The sequence below is a fragment of the Hyperolius riggenbachi genome, chromosome 6 (assembly GCF_040937935.1).
Source record: "Hyperolius riggenbachi isolate aHypRig1 chromosome 6, aHypRig1.pri, whole genome shotgun sequence".
NCBI classification, from domain to species: Eukaryota; Metazoa; Chordata; class Amphibia; order Anura; family Hyperoliidae; genus Hyperolius; species Hyperolius riggenbachi.
In genome coordinates, this window is record NC_090651.1 from 313,771,691 (window position 1) to 313,799,596 (window position 27,906).

Here is a 27,906-nt window from a genome sequence, read left to right on the forward strand (position 1 = left end):
TATCTCATGATTTATCACACGTTCATTTCAATTTTTCTCCTAATAGTCTTATCCTAGGTGATATTTTATATCTTATCAATAAAATACTTTTTAAAGGATACCCGAGGTGACATGTGACATTATGAGATAGACATGTGTATGTACAGTGCCTAGCACATAAATAACTAGGCTGTGTTCCTTTTTTTTTTCTTTCTCTGCCTGAAAGAGTTAAATATCAGGTATGTAAGTGGCTGACTCAGTCCTGACTCAGACAGGAAGTGACTACAGTGTGACCCTCACTGATAAGAAATTCCCCCTTTTATCTCTTTCTTGCTCTCAGAAGCCATTTTCTGCTAGGAAAGTGTTTTACAGTTGGAATTCTTATCTTATCAGAGAAGGTCACACTGTAGTCACTTCCTGTCTGAGTCAGCCACTTACATACCTGACATTTAACTCTTTCAGGCAGAGAAAGAAAAAAAGGAACACAGCATAGTTATTTGTGTGCTAAGCACTGTACATACACATGTCTATCTCATAATGTCACGTGTCAGTTCGGGTATCCTATAACCTCCTTGGCGGTAACCCCGCCCTGCTGGGCCGATTTTAGCACTTTGCTAGCTGCGTCAGCACACCGATCGCCGCCATCCGTCGCGCCGCGCGCCCCCCCCCCCCCCAGATCCCGTGCGCTGCTTGGCCAATCAGTGCCAGGCAGCGCTGAGGGGTGGATCGGGACTCCCAATGACGTCCCGACGTCGGTGACGTCATCCCGCCCCATCGCCATGGCGACGGGGGAAGCCCTCCAGGAAATCCCATTGTTTAAATGGGATTTCCTGATCGGAGATCGCCGAAGGCGATCGAAGCAGGCGGGGGGATGCCGCTGAGCAGCGGCTATCATGTAGCGAGCCCTGGGCATGATATAAGAAACAGAAAAAAAAAACTGCTGCGCTGCCTCCTGGCGGAATTTTTTATACCGCCAGGGGGGTTAAGCCACCAGCAAGCGAGGAAATAATTTTGACAGTACTTTTTGGTACTTCTTCAATTGGAAAGTGCTAAGAAGTTATTTTAACCACTTAAGGACCGTGGTGTTAAACCCCACTAGTGACCAGGCCTTTTTTCACAAATTGGGTCACTGCAGCTTTAACGGCTCGCTGCAGGGCCGCACAACTCAGCACACAAGTGCTTTTCTCCCTCTCTGTTGGCGGGGTCTGATCGCTCCCCCAATGTTTATTTCTTTTATTACAAATATTTATGTTATTATTTTTTTAAATAAAAACTTGTATTTTTTATTAATTTTCCCTCCCTCCCCCAGTCAGCCTATCACAGCAGATTGCTCCTGTGTCCCTGGGGGTCAGCCGTGTCACAAGGCTGTCCCCGGTACAGTGCTGCCTTAGATCACAGCGCTGTACAGTCCTATTAGACAGCGGTTTCGCCGTCTAACAGTCTCCTGAAGGCCGGGCGGAGCACCGTCATCAGAGCAGAGATGCGCACAAGCGCGCTCTCCTGCAAAGCCCATTCCCAACCGTTCACACCAATCAGTGTGGAGCGGTCCTGGGGCTGCCGCACTGCTCAAGCCAATCGGCGTGGAGCAGTTGGCAAGAGATTAAACAGAAAAAAAAATCTCTTAGGAGAAAACTAAAGCTGGTCATACACTAGGCCGATTACCCACCGATCGACAGCAGATTCGATCACTGGGATCGAATCTGCTGTCAAATCGTTCACGCTAAATTTCGATCGATTTCATCCCGAAATAGATCGGTCCCGTCGATCGCTCCGTGCGGGAAATTACCGTCGATCGCTCACGGGTAGGGAGCACATCGCTAGTGGCGTACGATCAACACAGGTATACATTACCTGAAGCTGGCTCCCGGCATCTTCTCCGCATCACCTCCCGGCTGGCATCTTCTCCGCATCACCTTCTGCATCACGGCATCCGGCATCCGTGTGTAACTTCCTGTGTCACTGCAGTGACAGCGGAAGTACAAATAGAGGGCGCTCTATTTGAACTTCCGCTGTCACTGTAGTGACAGAAAGTTATACGTGGATGCCGTGATGCAGAGAAGATGCCCGGGACCAGGCTTCAGGTAATGTATGCAGGGGGGGGGGGACAGGCGACAGCGGCAGCTCAGCAGATGGTGAATCGGTTTCAGGCTGAAATCGATTCACAATCTGTTTGCAGTAAAGGCAGCCATACGATCCCTCTCTGATCAGATTCGATCAGAGAGGGATCTATCTGTTGGTCGAATCTGATGGTAAATCGACCAGTGTATGGCTACCTTAAGGAGAACAAGTGAATTGCATATGGGCCCTTATCAATAAAACATCTTTAACCTATTTTAGTTCCTGGACGTAGTTTCTACGTCTAGGAACCATGCGCGCTCCCGCAGCCGATCGCGCGCGTGCACGCGTGCTGCCGGCCCACGGTTCGTTAGCCAGGCAATCAGTGAATCGGGCTATGGTGCCCGATCACTGATTCCTCTCCCCTGCTGAAAAAGCGACAGCTTCCCTCGGAAGATGCGCTTTTTCTGACTGTTGCCTCCCCCATGCGTCTCTCTAAGCGTATGTTACGCTTAGAGTGACGTCATGTAAACAAACTCATGGCCTCCATCTTGTGGCCAAAAAGTAAAACTACAACTAAAAGTAAAAAAAATAAAACTAAACACACATTTACATTATAAAACTATTGTTTACATCCCACCCTCCCAAAAATACCCAAATAAAATGTTTAATATAAAAAAGAAGACATTACAGTAAAAAAAAAAAACAACATGTAAATATTTACCTAAGGGTCTAAACTTTTTAAATATCAATGTAAAGATGCAATATTTCTATATTTTTTTTATTTTGAACTTGTAAATAGTGATAGATGGGAAATGGAAAAAATGCACCTTTATTTCCAAATAAAATATTGTCGCCATACATTGTGATAGAGACATAATTTTAACGGTGTAATAACCGGGACATATGGGCAAATACAATACGTGAGTTTTAATTATGGAGGCATGTATTATTTTAAAACTATAATGGCTGAAAACTGAGAAATAATTAATTTTTTCCGTTTTTTTCTTATTTTTCCTGTTAAAACGCATTTACAGTAAAGTGGCTCTTAGCAAAATGTATCCCCCAAAGAAAGCCTAATTGGTGGCGGAAAAAACAAGATATAGATCAGTTCATTGTGATAAGTAGTGATAAAGTTATAGGCTAATCAATGGGAGGTGAACATTGCTCAAGTGAAAACGACGGAACGCGAATGGGTTAAAGTCCCCAGCAAGCAAGAAAATGCATTGATAATACTTTTTACCTACTACCTACGATCTAGTACTTTTTCATTTGCATGTGCAGAAAAATTATTTTGTAGATAAGAGAAAATGTATCTGCTGAGAAAAAGTTGAACAGTGGCCCTGCCTTAACTCATAATTTTCTTTCTTTGGCATTGATTCACAAAACCTATTGCTATCTCACTAATCCTATGTTGGACTATGTTGGACATTGGCATTTTCCCCTAAAGCACGAATGTCAGACACAGTCCAATGTAGGAAAATGTAGCTGCTGCTAGATGGTGTTTTTATAAAATCCGATATAGCGTCATCTTCTACTGATCAGAGTGTCGGACTATATACATACAGTAGCTAAAATAATGTGTAGGAGGCGCCCAGAATATAACTTAACTTTAAATCATATAGTATAGAAGTAATTATGTCTTACCTCCATCAATGTCCAAAGATAGAGATGGGTCGGCACAACCAAAGTAAATTATAGCTCTTTATTCATTAAGATAGGTCGCAGTAACAAACGCTGTTTCGGGCTGTCCTAGCCCTTTTTCAAACTGCCAATGATGGTGGTCATTGGCAGTTTGATAGAGGGCTAGGACAGCCCGAAACAGCGTCTGTTGCTGCAACCTATCTTAATGAATAAAGAGCTATAATTTACTTTTCTGGTGCTGACCCATCTCTATCTTTGGACATTGCTGGCCTCAAGAGGCACTGGGGTGGGGGTCTGAGCACACCACCTATCTACATCGATGCTCCCTATCTTGCTTGTGTTGTTACCTCCATCAATGAACATACCACAGCACGGTGGCATAGTGATTAGCTCTCTTGCCTTGCAGCGCTGGGTCCCTGGTTCGAATCTCAGCCAGGGCACTATCTGCAAAGAGTTTGTATGTTCTCTCCGTGTCTGCGTGGGTTTCCTCCGGGAACTCTGGTTTCCTCCCACATTCCAAAAACATACGGATAAGTTAATTGGCTCCCCTTAAAATTGGCCCTAGACTACAGTACTTACACTACATAATATAGACATATGGCAATGGTAGGGATTAGATTGTGAGCTCCTTTGAGGGACAGTTAGTGACAAAGCAATATATACACTGTACAGCGCTGCGTAATATGTCGGCGCTATATAAATACTAAATAATAATAATAATACCACATAGGTAGAAATACATTTTAATGATGCACAATAAAGACAACGCGTTTCACAGGTACTGGCCCGCTTCCTCAGGTCAACAAAAAGTGCCTAAGTCAGCAGTGTTCACGAGTGTGGGCGCCTCTTTTACTATGTTGGAAAATTAGCATTTTGCCCTAAAGCACCAATGTCGAAAACAGTCCAATGTAGGAAAATGTGGCTTCTGCTAGATGGCGCTGTTATAAAATCAGAGACAGCGCCATACTCTACTGATCAGAGTGCCGGACCACTCTGCCAAATTCTTCCCAATTGCAGGGGCACCGCTACTGGATATGGACTGGAATAGTGTCCTCCTATATGGATCAAAGTATTGGACAAATTCCGATACTTTGATCCTTTCTAGCAGCAGCACCGTGTAATAGCAAAAATGATGCTGGCCCTTGTGCAAGTGGGAGGAGTTGCAGAGCCCTAGCTGGCACTGGCCCCGCCTCTGATGTAGGGTCACCTCCTCCACCTCAGGCCACACTTGTAGAGCCTCCAGATCCCTGGTCCTTTTTCCCAATCACCCAAATCCCACCAGTACCCTGAAAAAAAAAATAGGTATGAGGGGACGACATGGGTAATCGGCAAAAAGGATTGCAAAGGGTTGATTGCTTATGATTTAAATATCCTCGTCATGTCATGATTTATCTCTCCTTGGGGTGTATTCACTAAATATTGGTGGAATGTACAGTATGTGTACACATCCATTTTGCTGGGCGCTACAGAAACGACATGCCGAAGGTTATTTGCATAACTAAAATTATACACACAATGCACATGTTGCTTGTATAATGCATGCTATGCTATTTGCATAGAACGTGTTATACAAGCAAGCATTGTGCACTTAACGTTAGTTACACGAACTACATAACATGTTGTATAGATAGTGTAATGCCCACTAAAATATACATGCGCTGTCCGTGCACATAAATGTTACAAATATTTAGGGAATAATCCCCCTCATCTGATTTAGCTAATGATTTATCTCTTTATTGGGACTAATTCACTAAATACGCAAAAAGCAGACAGGTTTAGTGCATAACTAACTAGGGATGGTTGGAAATGCTGATTTACGATTCTGCGGAGACTCTGACTTCCGCCAATACCGATTAACTATTTCGATTTCCGAGAAGTTTTTTTTTGGTCATTTTTTGCATTCTCTGATTGGCCAAATACTTCCAAGTTGCCTGCATTTTCTGATTGGTCCATTGCTTCCGAGTTCTGTGATTGGCCTATGATTAGCAAGATGCAGTGATGCGGTATTTCCATCAAAATCAGATTTCCAATTACCATTTTCTGACCGGAAATGTGGAAATTTCAATTCTGCGGAATCTGAATGAGCATTCCTTTACACAGCCCCACTTATCCAATGACGTGCTTGGTTCACTAAGCTGTGCTGCTACAGCAGGTCGGCAGCACAACTTAAAGGGAACCTTAACTGAGAGGGATATGGCTGTTTCCTTTTAAACAATACCAGTTGCTTGCCAGTCCTGCTGATCTCTTTAGCTGCAGTAGTGTCTGGATAACAGACCTGAAACAAGCATGCAGCTAATCCAATCTGACTTCAGTCAGAGCACCTGATCTGCATGCTTGTTGAGGGGCTGTGGCTAAAAGCATTAGAGACACAGTATCAGCAGGAGAGCCAGGCAACTGGTATTATTTTAAAAGGAAACATCTATATCCTTCTCAGTTTAGGTTCCCTTTAATGAGTTCAGAGAGTGTTAAAATGGCCTGCGCATGCTATGCAGCCATAGTGTGCACAGTGAAATTACACTGTGCTTAGATATTGTAAAGGGCGCTTCGTTACTCTCAACGAGCGCCCCACTGAGCCCGCCTGGAGCCCAGCGGGTCTAGCAGTTTCAAAGTACGAGATTCCCGCACTTTGATTGGCCCTGTAGGCTGCCTGTCACAGTGAATCAACCCCTACATGTGTTACCAACAATGCATGGACAATGTGCATCAAGCCCTTTATCTGTTTATCCCAACACACATTCAAAGACACTGGGCAACTCCTGCATTGAGCAGTGGAGTGTAACAGGAATCTATTGTGGCTCACAGGCTCCGCCTACCGACTCATTTCCCACCCCCTATGGGCGATTCCTCAGGGTGTCGTGACTACACTCTAGCTATATCTCCTTTGATCTTTACCCATAGGGCACACCTGGACCAATAGAAAGAGAATACTACCCACAGCTGTATCTCCACAACTTCTCCCCCAGAAACCACTATTGGGCGGAGGATTAACCCAGCAAAAAAATCTGTAAAAAACACCTCACCAAAGCACATTAATACAATCATGAGGAATCTTTAAGCCACTTTACCATACTACACAATCTTAAACCTGGCCACTAACGGTCCAATTTCTAGCAAAAAATCGTTCGAGCGATCAGAAATTCGGATCGGATTGGTTGTAAATAATATCCATTGGTGGACACAATCGATTATTAACGAGTGAAAAAAAATGTCGCCTGAATGAATTTTCGTCGAACGAAAATTTGGATTTTCTTGGTGGTCGTGATAGATAGGAAGCAATGATTGGTTAGTTGATGGTGTAGTGAACGATTTTTCGTCCAATCAGAATTTCTGATCGCTCGAACGATTTTTCACTAGAAATTGGACCGTTAGTGGCCAGCTTAAAACATGTTTGCACACCACCATGGGACGACTTCGCTAGTCTCTATATCACCCATACATTACACAAACTACATAAGGTACATTACATAGTTTACCGGCCATTAGTGAATACACACCCTTATCTGTTTAGCTCAAGATGTATCTTTCCCTGTCTATTCATCTCTCCTTTTCTATTTATCTCAAGATGTATCTCTCCTTATGGGCCTAATGCTGGGAATACATGATGCGTTTCTGCCGCTCGATTCTCCAATCGATAGATTTTGCCGCTTGATTCTCTTATTGTCCACTCATTTTTCTTATCTTTTTCCATTCACTTCTATCAGAAATCGAGCGGCAAAATGATCGAACGTGAGATTGGACATGTCAGAAATTGTCTATCGAACCCATCTATCTGCTGCAAAAACGCATCGTGTATTCCCAGCATTAAGGCTCAACAAAAGTCTTTTAAATGCACGATTTACAAACAACTTGAATAAGTTGGACAACTTTTGTCAAGTAAAAGACGTGCAAACGACAAGGCGTTATCACTGATAAGAGGCGACCAACGACTGATAAGGTGCAGCTCAAGTCAATCCAGCTGTTGGTTTGACTTGAGTTGCATCGTATCAGTCGTTGGTCGCCTCTTATCAGTGATAACGCCTTGTTGTTTGCACATCTTTTACTTGACAAAAGTTGTCTAACTTCTTCAAGTTGTTTGATAATCATGCATTTAAAAGACTTTTGTTGACCGTGTATAAGCCTCTTTCTTATGAATGATCTCTTTTTAAAGATGCATATTCACAACAGTCCGGTAAAGATTACCATTAATGATGCTGACAAGGTAATGTGCATTGCGCAATTAGCGCAACCTATGTTATTTAGCTTATGCGAGTGTTGCTACAGTTATATGGTTTATGCAACAAGCAATGCTTGCATTACCTAGGTAAAGCGAGTCACCCTAACTAAGGAATAAATGCAACCTTGTCAACGTAAATATTGATAAAATAACCATGAGCAGGACTGAACTTTTGTGAATAAGCCCTCCTATCTGTTTATTCCTCGATCTAACTTTCCTTCTCTTTTTCTCTAATGATTTATCTTTCTTTGGGGTTGATGCACTAACTGGCAGTGATATTGATATTATTAGTCCATTACTACCACCAACAGTATATCGTGTGTTACACTATTAGCATAACCCGCGGCACATAATTCATATGAGTGTTGCTACAGTTATGCGCATTACGCAAATAGCGTAATGTGTGTTACCATAGTAATGGCTGCGTTATGTACAGCGGGTCAGGCTAATGGCGTAACGCGCGATACACTGCAAGAGATAGTAACAGTAATATTGCCGTGCACTGCCTATGCAGAGCGCTATAACCGCAGCTTCATTCATCAACCCTATCATTTTTGATTTTACAAATTATTCCTTCTTACAGTTGAGGTGAATAATAAGCAAGATGAGAAAATTCAAGAAAAAAAGCTCAATTTCATCCAATGTATTCAACAATCAACAGTCAATTAAAAAAAAAATGGTCACCTTCAGTGACAATGTCCACATTAATGATGATTTGTGGCTTCTGCAAGCACTGATGCATTCTGGTTACTAATCATGGTATAGCATCCACATGTCAGCATTCACTGTCCGTGTGAGAGAGAGCTCTATAGCTAAGTCTGCAGCATTGAAAACATCCCTCATTATTGTGCTTTGCATCTCTGTGGAAGTAGACTGGGTTGAGCTGGAGGCAGTTTGGTTCCTGACAGCGCATTACTGAGCTGCCTAGCCAGTTTGTCAGAGCACATACGCTCCTAACCACACAGACTCACTGAAAGCTATTCCTTATCTATCTGCCGCACAGGCTTTCCCTGCAGTATTCCTTATAAGCAAACAGCAACAAAAACAACAACATATCTTACGCCATTTCTTCACAAAGCAATCTGCATGTCCTTCCTACCAATCAATAAATAATTTGCCCAGTGACTTATTGGAAGCAGTGATGCTTAGACAAGAGATTTGCTTGTAGTCCTTTGAAAGCTTAGTGTTCTTCTAGATTGCTGCTTCCCTTGCTAAGTGCTTAGATGTTAGAGACTTATTAATGTTAGGGAATCCAGATCAATAGTCGTGCAAGAGCACAGTGAGCGCTTGAACTAAATTAGGCCTGACTGAGCCCAGAAGAAGCAACAGGAAAAGAGCGACAGCGTTACATTTGTGGCTCTGGGATTTGTGCTAAGTACGAGCTCCGCGGAAGGAAGCAAGAATCAAAGCAGGAGCATAATAAAAAAAAATCGAGGCTACATTGCATGGCTTGGCACGTGAGCACGCATCACAGCTAGGAAGAGGATACAACAACAGCCGAGGCAGGTGCACATATTATCAGGGGCTGAACAGAGATAAGTTAACTTCATTTTTGTCTTTAGCCTCATCCTGATGATCTCTGTCGCCTGTGCATGAGGCAAGTGCCTTTAAGGGAACCTTAAAATAACAGCTCTGCCTGGGAGATCTGATGAATGTAACAGGTGCAGGGATTATTTCCAGGCCATGTGTGTGCGTCTGTGTGTAACAGCAAGAGGGGGAGAGAGAAAGCAGAAAGGGGGAGAGCACGCTGATGTCCCTGCTGCGTCTCTCTCTAGCCTGTGAAACTTACAGCAGATTCCCTTTCAGCGACCTCAATTCTAACGGAAAAGACGAGGAAGATCAGTGGAAGGAAGAAGAAGAAGCAAGACGAGGGTGTCAACCGCGAGGGTGATTTTAATCAGTTCTCCTAGCTGAGGGAAGAGCATCCACTATCCAAATGATGTGGCCTAATTTTTTCATGCAAGAGGAGGAGCAGCGCTTCTCTGGACGAGGCAGAGGGCAGCGTGGAAAGGGCTTATCTGATGCTCAAGAGGGCAAGATCAAGCTGGCCTTTTTTGTGGCCCTGATAGGGGTGACGCTCTCGGTGCTGGCAGTTGGGACAGAGTTCTGGGTGGAGGTGAACACCTACAAGCAGAATAACAGCGTGACCTGCGAAGCTGCCCATTTCGGGCTATGGAAGTTCTGCTACAAAAAACTGTGGATTGCAGATGTGGATGAATATCGAGCCACCTGTGGCCCCGCGGAGCTGCCTGGAGGTATAGTGCTTCCCGTTACATGTTGTTCTTGTACTGCTTACACTGAAGGCAGCACACAAGTTGCTCCAGGGCACAGCAAAGTTCAGAACTGAGTGCTTCACGCTCACGGGAGGCACTTGAACTGCAAGGGCAATCAGATAGGAGCTCCAAGCTAGGCTGTGTTGGAGGTTATAGTGAGAAATTATTTAGTTTCTGCATCAGTAGCCATCTTGAGCTATAAGTAACATCCCAAATGCCGGAGACCAACACAGCACAGTATTTACTAGATATAGCTGTCTTATAAATGGGGTGGCTGTAAATAATCTAAAGAAAAATAAATAGGGAAGGAAGGTACAAAATTAAACTGATTGATTTTTTTTAAGAGGCAGAATGGCGTATGTTGTTAGCTATTAGTAAATATGAAACTGGACCCCTTCACAAAATTCCCAAACAGCCTCATTTTTTGTAATCACTATGAGATCTTGCAAACAACTCCGAGATGTCTTAACTGTTGTCGGTAATTAGTATTGGGTTATTTTGTTAACAATGGCACCTTAATAGTTGTATTTATTTATGTTTTTTTCCTCTTTCAGATTTGTTTTCGTTTATGAACAGATACGTTAGAAATTGCATTTACATTTTTGTACATTGATGTGTCTGCTTTCTGGCTCTAAAATGGGCATTGTTTACTTTAATGACTTAGACGTTGCTAGTTGGCAAACGGCGCCGGCGTCACCCCATACAACACCCTTCTTGCTGACGCTGGAATGTAGCATGGCTGGGCACAGCCACGGGACTGATGGGCTGGCCATGGTGCAAAGTGGTATTGAATGACATGTTCCCTTTTTGAATACTTATTGCTTGGAGAAATGAATGAACTGTTCAAATGGCTAATCGGGATTTGAGTGTTTGTAGACTGTTCATGTTGTGTTATTGGAGTTACAGGTCAAGTCAAAGTTTTTTTTTTGTTTTTATTGACCAACCAAACTTTGTGTCATAGGAGTGTCTAAAGTCAGGATTGCCGACACTGAAATTGGAGAACTTCAGCATGTCACCGGCAAAACCAGAAATGTGCAGTTATCCATAGCAACCAATCAGATCTTGATGTTTATGAGCTTGGAGCAGCCATCCCAGACCGTTAAGGGTGATTGCTGTGTGATTGCCATGGACATTTAACAGCACTTACCTCGTTGATTTGCTGTATTCAATAAAACTGTTATGAAAATATTATTTTCTGCATGCACTAGCTGGACACATTTACCGTTATGAAACCTAAAAAAAGGCGTTATGATACCCCCCAAAACCACGTTTTATCATTGTAAAAGTACTTATAAAAGTAAGTGAGTGTTGGACATACAGGAGTCCCGTCCTGCATATGCATTCTGTGACCTTGATCACTGAGTGACTCAAGGGGGAAAAACTATAGGATGGCCAAGAGTGCCAACAAACTTCTAATAAATAGCTAGAATTGACAACATCCTCAGTTAACCTCTGTGCAAACTTGTCTTGCACGTGACGTTTGTGACACCACCTGTTGCGTAAGTTCAAATTCCTGGTACTAGAGGACAGAAACGTCACAATCTGCCTCCTGCAATGAAGCACCTTGGTGTCTGAGTAACTCATAAACAAGTCTTATGATTATGGGCTCTTATTCAATTCTTTTTTTTCTCCTAAGATTTCTCCTAGGTGATCATCGTATCAATAAAATGCATGTTAAGACACCAGCAGGCACGAAAATTATCAGAATACATTTGACAATACTTTTTCACCTAGTTTTTGGTACCTTTTTAAATGCAAAGTGCTAAAAAAGTTTTTTTTTTCAAACAGAAGATAAAATAAGTGTCTCCTAGGAGAAAACTCAGGAGGAAATATGAATTGAAGAAGGACCATAATGTAAAAGGTAGACATAGTCCAGTCATAGGGTGGGCCTGGCATCAGTGGCGTAGCAAAGGAGCTGTGGGCCCTGATACAAGTTTTACAATGGGGCCCCCCAAGCACTCTATATGTACCAAAACCTGCCAATGGCTACTACAGTGTCAGAGGTGCAAGAAGGGGATGGGGAACAGTTTGTTAATGATTACCACTAGTCAAAGTATCTATAGAAGTCATTATTATGCGCGCAGGACCAATAGAGAGCTAATACTGAAGTTGAGGGAGGGCCCTTCAGGGCCCCTCTGGCAAAGGGCCCCGATGCAGTCGCAACCTCTGCAACCCCTATTGCTACGCCCCTGCCTGGCATCTAGACAACTTCTACAAATGGCTAAATTTGACAATATCCTTATAAACTTTAATGTAAACTTGTCTTGAGATTGAAGAATTGCACCCGCTGTTGGATAAGTTCAAATTTCCGGTTCTGGAGGACATAAATGTCACTTACCTTCATCCTGTGTTAAAGCACATCGGAACTGAGAGGCATATGGAGCCTGCCATAATTATTTCCTTTTAAACAATACCAGTTGCCTGGCTGTCCTGCTGATCACCTCTCTCTAACACTTTCCGTCATAGACCCTGAACAAGCATGCACATCACGTGTGTCTGACTGAAGTCTGACTAGAATAGCTGCGCGCTTGTGTCAGGTGTGTGTGTGATCCAGATACTACTGCAGTCAGAGATCAGCAGGACTGTCAGGAAACTGGTATTGTTTAAAAGGAAATAAATATGGCATCCCTTTCAGTTTGGGTGTCCTTTAAAGCAGGGGGACCCAACCTTTTCCAGCCCGGGGACCACTTTCTGACCAAATTTTTCGCTGGGTAGTGGGGGGGCATTGCGCGTGACCTAGTGGACAGTGTCGTGCGCAGCGGGTTACGGGGGGGGGGGGGGGGGGGGCTGGAGTGCGGGGCGTCATAGCTAGCATAGTTGCCCCAGTGTAGGGAGTTTAGTTGCCCCAGTATGGCTAGTATAGTTACCCCAGTATAGCTAGTATAGTGCCCCAGTATAGCTGGCATTGTGTCCCAGTATAGCTAGTATAGGGTCCCAGTAAAGCTAGTATAGTGTCCCAGTATAGCTAGTATAGTGACCACCAGTATAGCTAGTATAGTCCCAGTATGGGTAGGTAGTTCCCCAGTATAGCTACTAAAGTGCCCAGTATAGCTAGTATAGTGCCAAGTATAGCTAGTATAGTGTCCCAGTATAGCTAGCATACTGCCCAGTATGGCTAGTATATTGCCCAGTGTGGCTATTTTAGTGCCCAGTATGGGTAGGTAGTGCCCCAGTATAGCTAGTATAGTGCCCAGTATAGCTAGTATAGTGCCCAGTATGGGTAGGTAGTGCCCCAGTATAGCTAGTATAGTGCCCAGTATAGCTAGTATAGTGCCCAGTATGGGTAGGTAGTGCCCCTGTATAGCTAATATAGTGCCTAGTATAGCTAGTATAGTGCCCAGTATATAGCTAGTATAGTGCCCAGTATATAGCTAGTATAGTGCCCAGTATAGCTAGTATAGTGCCCAGTATATAGCTAGTATAGAGCCCAGTATAGCGCCCTAGTATGGGTAGGTGGTGCCTACATGCATATCGCCGCTACAGGAAGGGGGGAGGGAGGGGCGAGATGACAGACGGTGGTTGGGGACCCCTGCTTTTAAGCACTTTAGTACCTCAGTAACTCAACAACAGGCCTAAGAAGCATGGGGTGTGTGCATTAAACTACATGATGAGTAGAGCAGAATGCAATATTTTATATGCAATGCATTATGCCCTACTCATTCAAGACTCTCATCAAGACTTTACTTAATTGTGCTTAACACATGTTAAACTTAGCTTTTAATGGTTCATATTAAAAATTGGTATTAGGTATTTTGAACAATAGTTAGATTCATAGCTCCCATCTCAATAATTCACACAGTTAAAAGATATATCGTAAAAATAGATGAATGTCAAAGTCAATTTGTGGACTGATTTTCCTGTCGATGATTGATTGGTCAGTAACATCAACACCACACATGTATGATAACTTTCCAACCAACTTCTTTGAAAGCAAAGAACTGGGAATACATATGGCTTGATTCACTAACCGGCGCTAAGCCGGTTAGTGTGCCCTAAGACTTAGTGTGCACAAACCACGGCGTTAGGTGGTTTGCGCCCACACGATGGATACAGCCCCGCTCACTGCGCGCGCAGCCCGGGTACGCTTATATTAGTGTGCAGTGCGACGCACCCGCTGCCCCTTAAACGTCGCATCGGGTACCCCTGAAACGGCAGGTGCGACATTTAAGGGAAAGCAGGTGCGACGGTATCATCGCACCGCGCATTAATATAGGCGCACCCGCGCTGCGCGCGCATTGAGCGGTGCTGTGCGCAAAGTAGCTTTGCGCGCACTAGGGACAAAAAACGGCTTTTCACACCGGCGCTAACACTTAGCGCTGGTTAGTGAATCAAGCCCATAATCTGTTAATTGAGCGCAATATTGGGGATAATACGGTCAGTTGGTGGAGGTTACAAGTGTTTAAAACAAATAGTATTGTCCGATCAGAAGAGAGCTCAATGTAATAGATAAAATATTGATCCTTAATAAAAAAAAATCTACTAAAGTTATATCTGTCATGCATGACTTTATAAATAATACTTATCATAGCAAATTGCCAGAATATTGCCAAAAATGGGATCAGCTGATGCAGAGTTCTTTAGTGGGGTTGTGGCACACAGTCTGGGATTACTTGTTGTGGAAAATCCCGGAAAGTGACCTACAACTGTTACAATACAAGGTAACTACCAGATGGTATTGTACACTGGGGAGATTTTCAGCCGGGGGCCGGTGCTGGAGATGTGAAGGGGATGTGGGCACAGAGACCCATATGTGGTGGACTTGCTCGGTGGTGGCGAAGTTATGGCAAAATTATAATAGAACTTTTGCCGTTCCAGAACAGATCATAGTTTCAACATTTCAGAGATCACAGCTATTTTTGGAATTGCCGAACAGAATGAATACCCTGATGTTGTATTTTTAAAAGAAATGGGTTCCCTGATAATTCGTAAGATAATTGCTCGACATTGGAGAGACCCTGATCCTTTAGATTGTGCTGAATGGATGACAGGTATAGAGGAAATGTGGGGAATTTGCACATTGAGCTCGGATGAAGGGATCTCTAACCTTACTAGAAATGGACAAGAAAGATGGAGGAGGCTGAGAGATTGACAAGATCAATTAATACTGTGGAAAGGGGGGGGGGGGGGGGGGAATCCCAGAGGTGATGTTGTGTATGTAAGATGGGGAATTTTGGAAGGATGATTATGAGGAGGACATGAGTATGATGGAGTGGGTGAACATTTGGATGATCAATGAGGAGAGGATGAGGTGAGAGTATGAGATGATTTGTTTATTAAAATATTTCAGGGTAAATTTCCTTTCCATGGGAAAAGAAGCATCCTATTGGCAAGAAGAAGCAGTATGAAGTAGCCTTCCTTCTGTTTTGTGTTCCTTTATTTGTACTTTTTTGTATATAATATAAAGTAATTGTTAATAAACTTAATTATAACAATATTATAAGAAATAAGGAAGATTTTCTTTTCAAACTTTGTGCTAACTCTAACGACCTTGGAGCAATGCGATGATACTCCGGGCAAAGGTCGGGTTATAACCTGAAAAGTTATGCTGAGTTTGAGGAGAAAAAAAAATAAAAACACCTCACACGTTTGATAACTTTCCAACCAATTTTTCTTTGCTTTCATTACTGCAATTGGCGATTGCTCATGTAGCGATGTAACTGAACTTATCAATATTTACCATTGCGTAAAGCTGCTCAACAACCAGTAAAACAATTATTTATTGGTCATTTCTAATCAATTTGCAGAATTCACTTCAATCAGTAGACAATCCAATTTATTTTTTTTATGAGATCACTTGTTGATTGGAAGTGAAGATTGGAAGAATTGTGAAAGAAGGAGGAACAGTATGGGCACCACTCCTTTAAGAGCCCTTTATTGCAATGCAGTTAGATGCAATGACAGCCGGAGGTACAGGACAGCCTGACAGCCATTTTGCGACTAGTGTCGCTCCTTCAGAGGCAGTAGAAAAAGTGCCACCGAAGAAGCAACACTAACCGTGAAATGGCTATCAGGCTATCCTGTATCCCCCCCCCTTCCCCCCTCCCACGACTGCCATTGTATCTACACGGAACGCAATAAAGGGCTCCTAAAGGAGTGGTGCCCTTACTGTTCCTCTTTCTTTTACACTGATTGATGTTGAAGGGAGTGCTTTGCCAGTGACTCCGTCCGATGCTATTGTCACCTCCAAAGCCGCATCATGGTGCCTGTAACATGCAGTATTGTCTGCACCAGGTCTAAACACCTTGATCAAAACTTGAATAGCGCTATGTCTATAACAGGATCTTTTTGACCATTGCCCTTTTCCAAGAATTTACTTCTGAACCGGAAAGCAGCTGTTCATTCTGTGTATAAATTCTGGTGAAGTGCATAAAGTACAAGTTTTATTGATTAAAATCAGTTTTACCAACCATAATCTAGCATGTCCTATTAAATCCAATGGCTTTATGTCCACTGAATATCTCACTGCAGGATAGATGGTACCAGTGCTTAAAGACAGCAGCATAACTACACATCGTGGAGTCCCCCAGCAAATCTTTCACACTCCCTTCCCCCATAGTGACCCCCATGGCCAGGGGACCAACTGCTCGGACACATAAAACAGCTGTGACCAATATGAACGTCCCCCAGGAACAGTGACTTTATGAGTCCTCCCACCAACTATATGTGTGGTCACAACAGCATTGGTTCTGGAAAGGTCCAGTAGTGAAGGAAAGGTTAAAAAGTTTGGGGGCACCCCATGGCCCTTGGCCCCATTACAGCTGTGGAGGCTGCTCCAACAGTACTTTTGCTTCTGATTACAGAACAGATCAATGAAATATATTATTAGTTTGTAATTCACACTTGTAATATACACCTTCCTGAAAAAATGTCATTCTAGAGTTGCCAGTGGAAATGTTTTGAATATTGTGCTTAGCAATCAAAGTGAGAGGAATACGTAAGCTAGCATTTTTATTTCCTTTGAAAAAACGCAGGTCCTTTGGCTGCCTTGGTGATCTTTTGGCCTAAAGGTCCGTACACACGCCGCACTGGAGGCAACGACGGGTCCGTCGTCACCTCCCGCTGGGTGGGCGTTTCAACGACAGTCCGGCGTGTGTACGCACTGTCGGCGGACTGATAAGGTTGTTACAGCCGTATCAGTCCGCCGACAGTGCGTACACACGCCGGACTGTCGTTGAAACGCCCACCCAGCGGGAGGTGACGACGGACCCGTCGTTGCCTCCAGTCCGGCGTGTGTACGGACCTTAAGTAGTTCCTGGTCACACTCAAACAACTGGAACAAACACGGAGTCAGGACACCCGATATCCATGGTAGTCCTGGCTCTGGGATCCAGAAAGTATTAAAAGCAGAGTATTAGCAAAACAGACAATATTTTAAAATGAGGCTGGCAATAGTCTTTACATATTGGCCTCCGGTCACGTGTCTTTAAAAGGTTACTCTACTTTACCACGAAAGACAATATACTATCACTAACCCAGGATTGAACTTCATCCCAATCAGTAGCTGATAGCCCTTTCTCATGAGAAATCTTTACATTTTCTTGAATAGATTATCAGACAGGGACATCGGTATGGCTGATATTGTGGTAAAACCCCTCCCACAGTGTGATGTCATGGCATTGGCCCTGACAGCTTGCTGTGAACCTCATTGCATTGTGGTGAATGACGACTCCAGCTGCCAAGCAAGCACATCTCCCTCTGTGCATAGAACGCTCATTAAATAAACACCTGGCTGGACTAAATATGTCGCCACCTGTGATAAATTTCAGAATGTAGATAAGGGAGAGGAAACATTTTACAATGGGCAAACACTAAATATATAATCTATAAATGAATATTCTAAAAAATAAGCAATTGTATTTATTATGTTATTTTCACTGCAGTTCCTCTTTAAAGGGAACCTGTACTGAGTAAAAATATTTAAGATAAACACATGAGGTAACTTCAAATGAACATTACATAGTTACCTTGCCATCAGTTCCTCTCAGAAGCCCACCATTTTCTTCTGACAGTGATCCCTTCCAGTTCTGACAATATTTTGTCAGATCTGAAATATATCAGTTGCTGTCAGTAAAATATCAGTTGCTGTCAGTTATAGCTGAGAGGAAAACTGATGTACCAGGTAATGTCCATGTATCCCTATGGCTCAAGTGGGCGATGTTACAGTTTAACTGTGTGCTGACCAGAAAGCTGTTATGTGTAATGGCCATTTTCAAAATGGAGGACGGAAAATTCCCTTGATCACAGTGAAAAAACAGGACACGGGAGAGGAGAAAGACACTGAGGAGAAGACTGCATGGGAGGTAAGTATGACTGTGTATGCCTATTTTGACTTTTAGTTTTCAGTACAGGTTTTCTTTAAAGTGGGCCTGAACTCTTGCACAGGACAGAAGGAAAACATAGAGAAATACAGCCTGCATGTATTTAGAGAATTTAGCCTGTTTAATTCCCCCTCATTTGTGTCTAATCACAAGTTGTAATTTGATATCTCCCCTGTGTCACATGATTGCCATGGCAGAGATGGCAGATAAGCTAATTTGAAAGCACAGGATGTTAACAATATGTCTGCTTCCATGAATCAGGAAGTAGAAACAGTGCAGATTAATTTTAGGATTTGTATCAGCTGTAACAAATAAATGTTTTTTGTTTAACCACTTAAGGACAACGCTAATTGAAATCTACGCCCTGTTTTGATGCTTATCTGGCTGCCAGGGTGTAGATTTCAATACACCGATACTGCGCGTTCTTGCCGCTTTCATTGCTCCCAACGATCTCACCTCTGTCTCTCTACCGCAGCTCACTCGCTCTTCCGTCTCTATGAAGAGTTCTGTGAGTGGGTCATGAGTCAATTTTATTGGCTCCTGACCCTTCCTATCAATGTAAGCAACTCCCATTGACTTACATTGACAGACACGGTCAGGAGCCAATGAAAGTGGCTCCTGACCTGCTTACAGGAACTCTGCCATCATAGAGATGGCAGAGTGGGTGGTTGAGGTTCTCGCTGTGCGGCATGGATGGTGGTTGCATTGATTCGTTGGTATTCACCGGTATTCCGCAGTTTCTGGTACCAGCAGTCTCTGGTCCTTAAAGGAAACCTTAACCGTAAAGCAAAAAAAAGTTTCACTTACATGGGGCTTTCCCAAGCCTCCTGCAGCCGTCCTGTGCCCGCGCAGCTCCTCCAGTGTCCTCCGGTCCCCCGCCGCGGCTAAGGTAAGTGAAACTTTTTTTTGCTCCACGGTTAAGGTTCCCTTTAAGGGGGCAGAGGCTGGTACTTGAGTGGTTAAAGGTTATTATGCTGTTGCTTATCTTTTAGAGCAGAGAGGACATTCTGAGTTCAGCTCCACTTTAACAACTTTATGCACTTAAATATTACTTCTCAACTTCAGCCCAGGGGTGTAACTGCAGTGTGCTGGGTCCCCTCACAGTGATCTGTCAGCCGTCTCCTGTACATAATGCAGAACAGCAACGGAGCCTCATACATGACCTGCTCCTGGCAGCAGGTCGTGGGGCCTATTGTTACGCACCTGCTTTAGTTTGCAATAGTTGTACGTTTTGAAAAAAATACTGGGAACCATGGTAACAGTAGGAATGGTGCTGAAGATAGCCAGTCCCACTTATCTCGTAGGGCTATATTCAAAAAATGCTAACTATATGCATGCATCTCTTATGTCGCTTGTCACTATGTAAATTACATAAGCCGCAATAAACTTAGTATGTGCTGTCTGCACATGTTAAGTTTACTGTTATTTTGTGAACAGCCCATTAATCTGATTGTTTGCACAAAGTACAAAGTTGAATGTTCTTTCCCTTCACAACCTGCAGCATTGATACATACAGTATATATTCCACAGAAAGGAGGAATCCTAACGTCCAGCAATGGCTCGAATCTCAGTAACAGCTGACAATTATGCAGAGCAGCTTGCCCAGTGGAATACAGTGGAGTACAGTGCGGGAAATAATTATTTGATCCCCTGTTGAATCTGTTAAAAAATGTAGTAGAACAGCAATCAAACAGTTAAAAGGACCCTGAACAGTAGCTAAAATAAAAAATTTCCCTTACCTGACTTCCTCCAGCCCGTCCTAGGCCGTGAGGTCCCCCGGCGTCCCTCTGGCTCCTCTCCGGGTCCCGCTGGCGGCATTGTTACAGGGGCATTGTTACAGGCGACACTTGGGCTGAGTGTCGGGACAACACTTCCTTAAACAGGACGCTCCGCGTCATCACGCCGGCCGCTACGTGTCATCACGGTGGCCGGCGTGACAGTCCTGCACGGTTTTCTAACTCTGAACCGCGCATGCGCAGGATTGTCATGCCTTGATGCGTAGCCGCCGTTGTGATGACCCCGATCAAAGAAGTAGTAGCCCAAGACTCAGCCCGAGTGTCACCGGTAACTTCGTCCTGTCACGGAACCTCGCCAGCACTTCGTCCTGCCACGGAAAGCCCCTTCAGCTTAGGATCCATCTGAAGTGGAGATAACATTATCTTGTGTTTACATTTCTCAGTTGTTACAATTACATTAGTTACACAGCTAGCCACGTGCAGAAGAAACTGCTGGGGAGCTGACAAGCGAGACATATGAGAAATTATCACTAGATAGCTGCTGCATATGTATTAAAATGTATTAATAAACTGCAATGGCAGCTTTCAGAGCAGATAAACTGTAGTTTGGGAATTTGTAATTTGTGAACAGGCAATACTATTTGTGGAAATGAACAGAGGCGTCAAAAGAATAAAAGTAGCTAAAACTTTTAAAAAATGGGGGAGGCAGAGGTGGACTTACCTCCTCCAAGCAGACATAAAAACAGGTTGATATTATATATCAACAAGCAAATGTATTTATATATACACTCCAAAGGGTCAAAGCAACACGTTTCACAGGTGTGGCCCCACTTCATCAGGCAATAGGGGATGGAACATACAGCAAAAAGTGTCTATGACTCAGCCTAGCTCCTCAGCCTAGTCCTAGTTGCTTTGACCCTTTGGAGTGTATATATAAATACTGTACATTTGCTTGTTAATATAACACCAACCTGTTTTTGTGTCTGCTTGGAGGAGGTAAGTCCTCCACTGCCTCCCCCATTTTTTTAAGTTCTGGCTACTTTTATTCTTTTGGTGCCTCTGCTCTTTTCCGCATTCTTTGAGTCCACGCATGGTGGCACTGGCGAACGGAGGGGGCTATTCCGGGTGTCTGGAACACCCCCCCTGCACTGAGCTGTGTATTCAGCCAGGGAAGCCCGCATTATATAAACAGCCTCATTCTCCCTCCCTTCTTACTTCTGGTGCCTCCCTCCAGCTAATAGAATGAGAGAGGCAGCCGAGCTTCCCCCACAAGAAGATGCAGCCTGCAGTGAGAGAATGTTGATTCTGGAGTCCTGGGGCCTGATTCACAAAGCGGTGCTAACAGTTAGCACGCTGGTGAAAAGCCCTTTATCACGCTTAAACTCAGTTTAGGCATGATAAGTTTAGGTGTGATAAGTTTAGGTGTGATAAGTTTAGGCATGATAAGTTTAGGTGTGATAAGTTTAGGCATGATAAGTTTAAGCACCAACTGCGTTAGCACCGTAGTGCACAGCTGATCAAAAGTTTTGCGCTAGCAAAGTCTGGTGCACTTCGTGTAGAGCTTAATAGCGCTGCTTTGCGTGCGGGACTTTGCACGCTATCTACACTTATCTAAACTTAGCATGCCTAAACTTATCACACCTAAACTTATCACACCTAAACTTATCACGCCTAAACTGGCTTTTCACCAGCGTGGTGCAATGGTTATCACGCCTAAAGTCTCTAACTGGGTTAGCACCGCTTTGTGAATCGAGCCCCTGGACTCTCCACAGCACAGAAGTTTCAGACATGATGCAATTAGAGGGCAGGAAAGCTGGTAAATATGCACAGCATGATGCAGAGCTTGCCTGGACTCAGGGTCCATGGGCAAACATCTGTCTGGTCTCTCCCCATTGTTATAATGACTGCATGTGTGGATAAGGTGTTAAGCAAGTTGAAACGTTTTAGACAGTCTCTTGACTCCAGGAGGGCTTCTTTCTGACTTGTGTGAGAGACTGACAGGGACAGGAGTCCGATTGCAGGCAAGTAACCTGTCTGATGTGGGACTGCAATACAGATAAGTTCTCTGCTCCATCTCAGGCTATTCTCAATTTCTCCACTCCTCTCTCTGGGCTAGTGCACGCCAAAATCACAATAGCAATCGCTAGCAATTTGTGAGTGTGATTTTGTGAAGCGATTTTCAGAGCGATTTTTGAATGAATCGCTCAAAAACATGCTACATGCAGTATACGTGCGATTTTGAAAAAGTCACAACGCTGCTGTAAGAACACCCACATAGGGTAACATTAGCCAAGCGCTTTTCAAATCACTGTTGATTTAAAAAAACGCTCAGAAGTACTCTTGTTGTGCACGAGCCTACTTCATTCACCTTTGTTTCCCTCTTCCCCTAGTGCTGACTGTGTCTTCTTGTCATACAGAAAAGCTAAATAAAAGTGCAATTTTGGTGAGGCAAAATATTATTATTTAGTATTTATATAGCGCCACCATCTTCCGCAGATGCATATATCCCTGCATCATATGGGTATCTCTTGCGCTATGTGACACTATGTGGCATATTCCACTGAACTGTCCAAACTAAGTCTACTGTATCTCCCGTTTCTCTCTCGGGGAGTTGTTCCGGCGCTGTACCCCGTTCAAATTTGCTGCTACCAGAAGCCCTCAGAAACACTCGTGTCCTTGAGTACTTCCAAAGATAGGCAGCTCCGTAATACGCCAGCGCACTTTTGTGCATGGGCAGTATGAAGCCACCTGTATTCGGAAGCACTCGGGACATACGTGCTTCTGGACCTTTCAGGAATCCCCCCTTTAAAAATCCTGCGTTTGCCCCTGGGTGGAAGGGTGCTAACCCCTTGTTTCCAGATCTACAAGGAGTGACTTCTTAATCCTGTCTGGGGATAGGTCTAATCTCCCCACCTGCTTCTACAGTGGTATCTTTAGTGGTAACCCATGTTCATGAATATAACTTTACTTACCAGTACTTGCCTCTCATTACCGACATCAATCCAGTACATACTGCACTATATTGGGCTCTCAGTGTTCTCTCATTTTCCTGAGGCAATATTACTTGTGCACAAAAGCAAATATGATAACTGTATGGATAATAAAAGTAGGAAAACTCATTTTTATTGAATGTTATGTCAGAGTTTTATTCCACTTTAAGCATGGATGCACCTAACATGGGTACAATTTCTGTGCACAGCCAGCACAGCGCAACATAAAACACTTTTAAAATGCTAGCTCAGAAGCCTTAACATTGTCCACTTCCTGCGTCCCTTATTCTCATTGTTATAGGCTAGTTTCCTCAGGGAGATTCAGACTATGCCTTCCCCCTTGTAGTCGCATCAGTGGGGATGATGCAAAACAGGCAGGTGCTGCAGCCACACCCACATGCATTCTCATGTCACCTGTGTGCATTTACTCATTCAGACTTCAGATATACAGAGGTGATGTAATGAGGTGGAATCGATTTTCATCTTTAGATAGCTGGATTGTCAAGTGCAAAGCTGACCAGCTCCCCTGTCCTAATATGTGTTTATTTACAATATAAATCTTTGTTGCAAATCTATGACATTTAACATGTGGAGACTAACCTAGTACATTGGTGGAAATATTGCTTGTTTGTTTGTTTTTTTTCCAAAAAAGCATCATTTTTGTGACACGGAGTAAAAATGGGGCATTTACCGTATTTTTCGAACTATAAGACGCTCCTGACCATAAAATGATTAGAACCGCAGGGGCTCAGGGTAGGACGAGTCGAGCTCCTGTCATTACCAATTAGCAGGCATATGTTCGTAGTGCACGCTATGCTACTCTGATAAGGCCCCTTAACTCTGATAAGGTACCAATAAGGCCCCTTAACTTTGATAAGGCAGCACGGTGGCGTAGTGGTTAGCGCTCTTGCCTTGCAGCGCTGGGTTCCTGGTTTGAATCCCAGCCAGGTCACTATTTCCAAGGAGTTTGAATGTACTCCCTGTGTCTGCGTGGGTTTCCCCCAGGTACTCTGGTTTCCTGCCACATCCCAAAAACATACAGATAAGTTAATTGGCTCACCCCTAAATTGGCCCCAGACTACAGTACTAATAATACATACATAGACATATGATAATAGTAGGGATTAGACTATGAGCTCCTTTGAGGGACAGTTAGTGACAATACACTATATATATATACTGTACAGCGCTGCGTAAGATGTCGGCGCTATATAAATACTAAATAATAATAAGGCACGCTATTTGTCTTAGTGAATCAAGCCCATTGAGTGAATTTTCTATATCAGTTACATTAGTTGAGTAAATGTCAGCATTTTTTTTTGCATACAAACGTACATGGTGAGCCAAAAATGTGTGCAGAAAAAAAACGTGCACAGAAAACTGAAAGACAAGTATGACCCCTGCTTTATGGCTAGTTTTCACTGAGCTGGCATGCATCTTGTGGGGCGCATGCTGGTACTTGCAGAGATACACATCCGAATACCATGCCACGACTATAGGGATTCGGATGCATGAAACAAAAAACTGCTGCATGCCGGATAGAAATGCACCGGCATGTGATTCGGACGGCATTCTATTGCTGGAATAGGCACCATTTTTGTGTGCAACTGGGATGTGGGGAAACACTGTGTATACTGCTCAAGTGGAAATAGGCCCTTACAGAAAAATATTGAAGCATTAATTAAGATGGTTACATTTAACCACTCGCCAACCGCGCCACGCCGATCGTTGTGAATGCGGCAGCAGCCCCAGGACCACTCAACGCCAATTGGCGTGAAGTCCTGGGGGTGTGTTTTGCAGGAGATTGCGTGCATCTCCTCTTGAATGACAGAACTCCACTCATCATCACCGTCATCAGTCTCCCAGTGGCAAAAATGCCGTCTATTTACAATGTACAGCGCTGCGATCGAAGGCAGCGCTGTACTGTGGACAGCCGTGACATTCGTCTGTCCCCCTTTGAGGCTCAGAGAGTGATTTGCTCTCAGAGGCTGATGTCTATGAGAGCCAATCGCTGGGATTGGCTGCCGGAGGGAGGATGGGAAATTAAATAAATAAAAAAATGCAAAACTGTATTAAAAAACAACAACAAACGAATAAAAAAAATAAACACAGGAGCAGCGATCAGAGCCCACCAACAGAAAGCTCTGTTGGTGGGCAGAAAAAGGGGGGGGGAGTCTCTTGTGTGCTGAGTTTTACGGCCCTGCAGCGAGCCCTTAAAGCTGCAGTGGTCTGAATTGTAAAAAAAAATTGCCTGGTTACTAGGGGGTGAGAGCCTACGGTCCTGAAGTGGTTAAAGAATACCCGAGGTGACATGTGACATGATGAGATAGACATGTGTATGTACAGTGCCTAGCACACAAAAAACTATGCTGTGTTCCTTTTTTTCTTTCTCTGCCTGAAAGAGTTAAACATCAGGTATGTAAGTGGCAGTTCCTGTCAGGACTGGGTCAGACTACAGTGTGACCCTCACTGATAAGAAATGACAACTATAAAAAACTTTCCTAGCAGAAAATGGCTTCTGAGAGCAGAAAAGAGATAAAAGGTTCAATAGTTCAGAGATTTTAGCTCTGGCATATTTCAATGAATGTGTCATTGAGCAAAAACAATAAAACAGTAAAAACGTACAAAGTAGATTTAAATATACAATTAAACTGTAGAATATCTTAAAAAGTCATTTTTAAGAGGAGGAGGATAGATACAGTTGTTTATTTAATTCATTTATTTTCACCTGGGGTGTCTTTTAACCACTTGCCGACCGCGCACTCATAACGCGCGTCGGCAAAGTGGTAGCTGCAGGACCAGCGACGCACATCTGTGTCGCCAGCTGCAGGCTAATTAATCAGGAAACAGCCACTCGCGCAAGCGGCTGCTTCCTGTCAATTCACGGCGGGGGGCTCCGTGAATAGCCTGTGGGTTGCCGATCGCAGCTCGCAGGCTAAATGTAAACACAAGCGGAAATAATCCGCTTTGTTTACATTTGTACAACGCTGCTAACAGTAGCAGCGTTGTACAAGATCAGCGATCCCCGGCCAATCAGCGGCCGGGAATCGCTGTCACATGACAGGCAGGAGCCTGTTAGAGGCTGCACAGGACAGATCCGTTCCTGTGCAGCCTCCGATCTCCGGGACAGGAAGGGAGAAGAGGGAGAGGAGGAATCCTGCGGTGGAGGGGGCTTTGAGGTGCCCCCCCCCCCCCGCCACCCACGCGCATGCAGGAGCGATCGGACCCCCCCAGCACATCATCCCCCTAGTGGGGAAAAAAGGGGGGCGATCTGATCGCTCTGCCTGTTATTTGATCTGTGCTGGGGGCTGTAGAGCCCACCCAGCACAGATCTCAGTAATCAGCGCTGGTCCTTAAGGGGGAGTAAAGGCTGAGTCCTGAAGTGGTTAGTGAAACCTGAAGTGAGAGGATATGTAGGTTACCATGTTTCCTTGTAAACAATGCAGATTGCCTGGCTGTCCTTCAGATCCTCTGCCTCTAATACTTTGAGTCATAGACCCTGAACAAGCATGCAGAACAGATCTTTAGCTGAAGTCTGACTGGATTTGCCGGATGCATTTTTCAGGTGTGTGATTCAGACGCTACTGATGCATGAAAGATCAGCAGGATAGCCAGGCAACTGGTATTGTTTAAAATGAAATAAATATGGCAGCCTCCATACGCCTCTCATTTTTGGTGTCCTTTGCAGATCATAACATATAAGTGAAAAGTATAAGCTAGATATGATATGAACAGCAAGCATACATCAAGATATTAGGAGAAGAAAAAAAATACATCAAGATAAAAAGAGAATAAAACTTTTCTTTTGGAGAAACTGTAATTTTTAGGGTGAACACAATATCGAAAATTTTTCAAATCTGTATTTCCAGTTTGAGCAAGAAGGAAAGCGGATGAAGAAAGACATAGATGGTTAGTTATGGTTATGATTAATTACATAATGTGCCTGTTCCATAACTACTTGTCTGTTTATGTTTTTATTTCTTTGTGGTTTAGGGCCCTTTCACACCAGAGGGCTTTTTCGGCGTTTTAACGCCACGGCCGAAGTTGGCGTTTTCCTAGGTAAAATGAAAGTCCATAGACTTTCATTTTACCTTTCACATCTAACGCTGCGTTTTGGAGAGTTGCGTTTCAACGCTCCCAGGAGCTTTTTTAGGGCTGACCGCGGCGTTTCTCATTACAATTGATACTAATGTATTGGCGTTAAACGCCTTAAAAACGCCAGCAGCCAAAACGCAGCGTTTTAGTCTTTTACTGCTGCCTGTAGTGTGAAAGAGCCCTAAAGGATATGTGACTAAATTAAGCCCTGCAGTGTTACTTACCTGGGTCTTCCTCCAGCCACAGTTCTAATGTCACCCAGTCTTCTGGTGTCCCCTCAGTAGCGATCAGCGGCTTCTGCGCATGCACTGGTGTGTGGTCAGGACTCAAGAGCTGTCTGCGCAGGTGCAGTGCTACTGCGCCTGCACAGGACGCTCATGGCAACGGGAGTGTGGCCACTAATGCTGTGTGCATGCGCAGAAGCCGCTGACCTACTTGGGTCAGTGACCACTATGAAGGGGACACCAGAAGACTGGGTGACATCGGATCTGCGGTGAGGGACACAGAAACTTCTAGGGGCTGGAGGTTTAGTCTCATGTATCCTGTAATACAAGAGTGTCATTGAATCATTCATAGGCAGGGCGGGTTCTCTTATGATGCACG

At 43.9% G+C, this 27,906-nt stretch overlaps 1 protein-coding gene across 1 annotated transcript in view; it reads left to right on the forward strand.

The window, feature by feature from the left end:
* Positions 1–9,276: 9,276 nt before the first annotated feature.
* Positions 9,277–27,906, forward strand: part of LOC137522854 (voltage-dependent calcium channel gamma-6 subunit-like) — a 208,385-nt gene continuing 189,755 nt past the window's right edge. Inside the window, exon 1 of the mRNA XM_068242989.1 lies at positions 9,277–10,146. Within this exon, the coding sequence (XP_068099090.1) occupies positions 9,828–10,146 (319 nt within the window). The 5' untranslated portion in view covers positions 9,277–9,827. The remainder of the gene's footprint in view (positions 10,147–27,906) is intronic.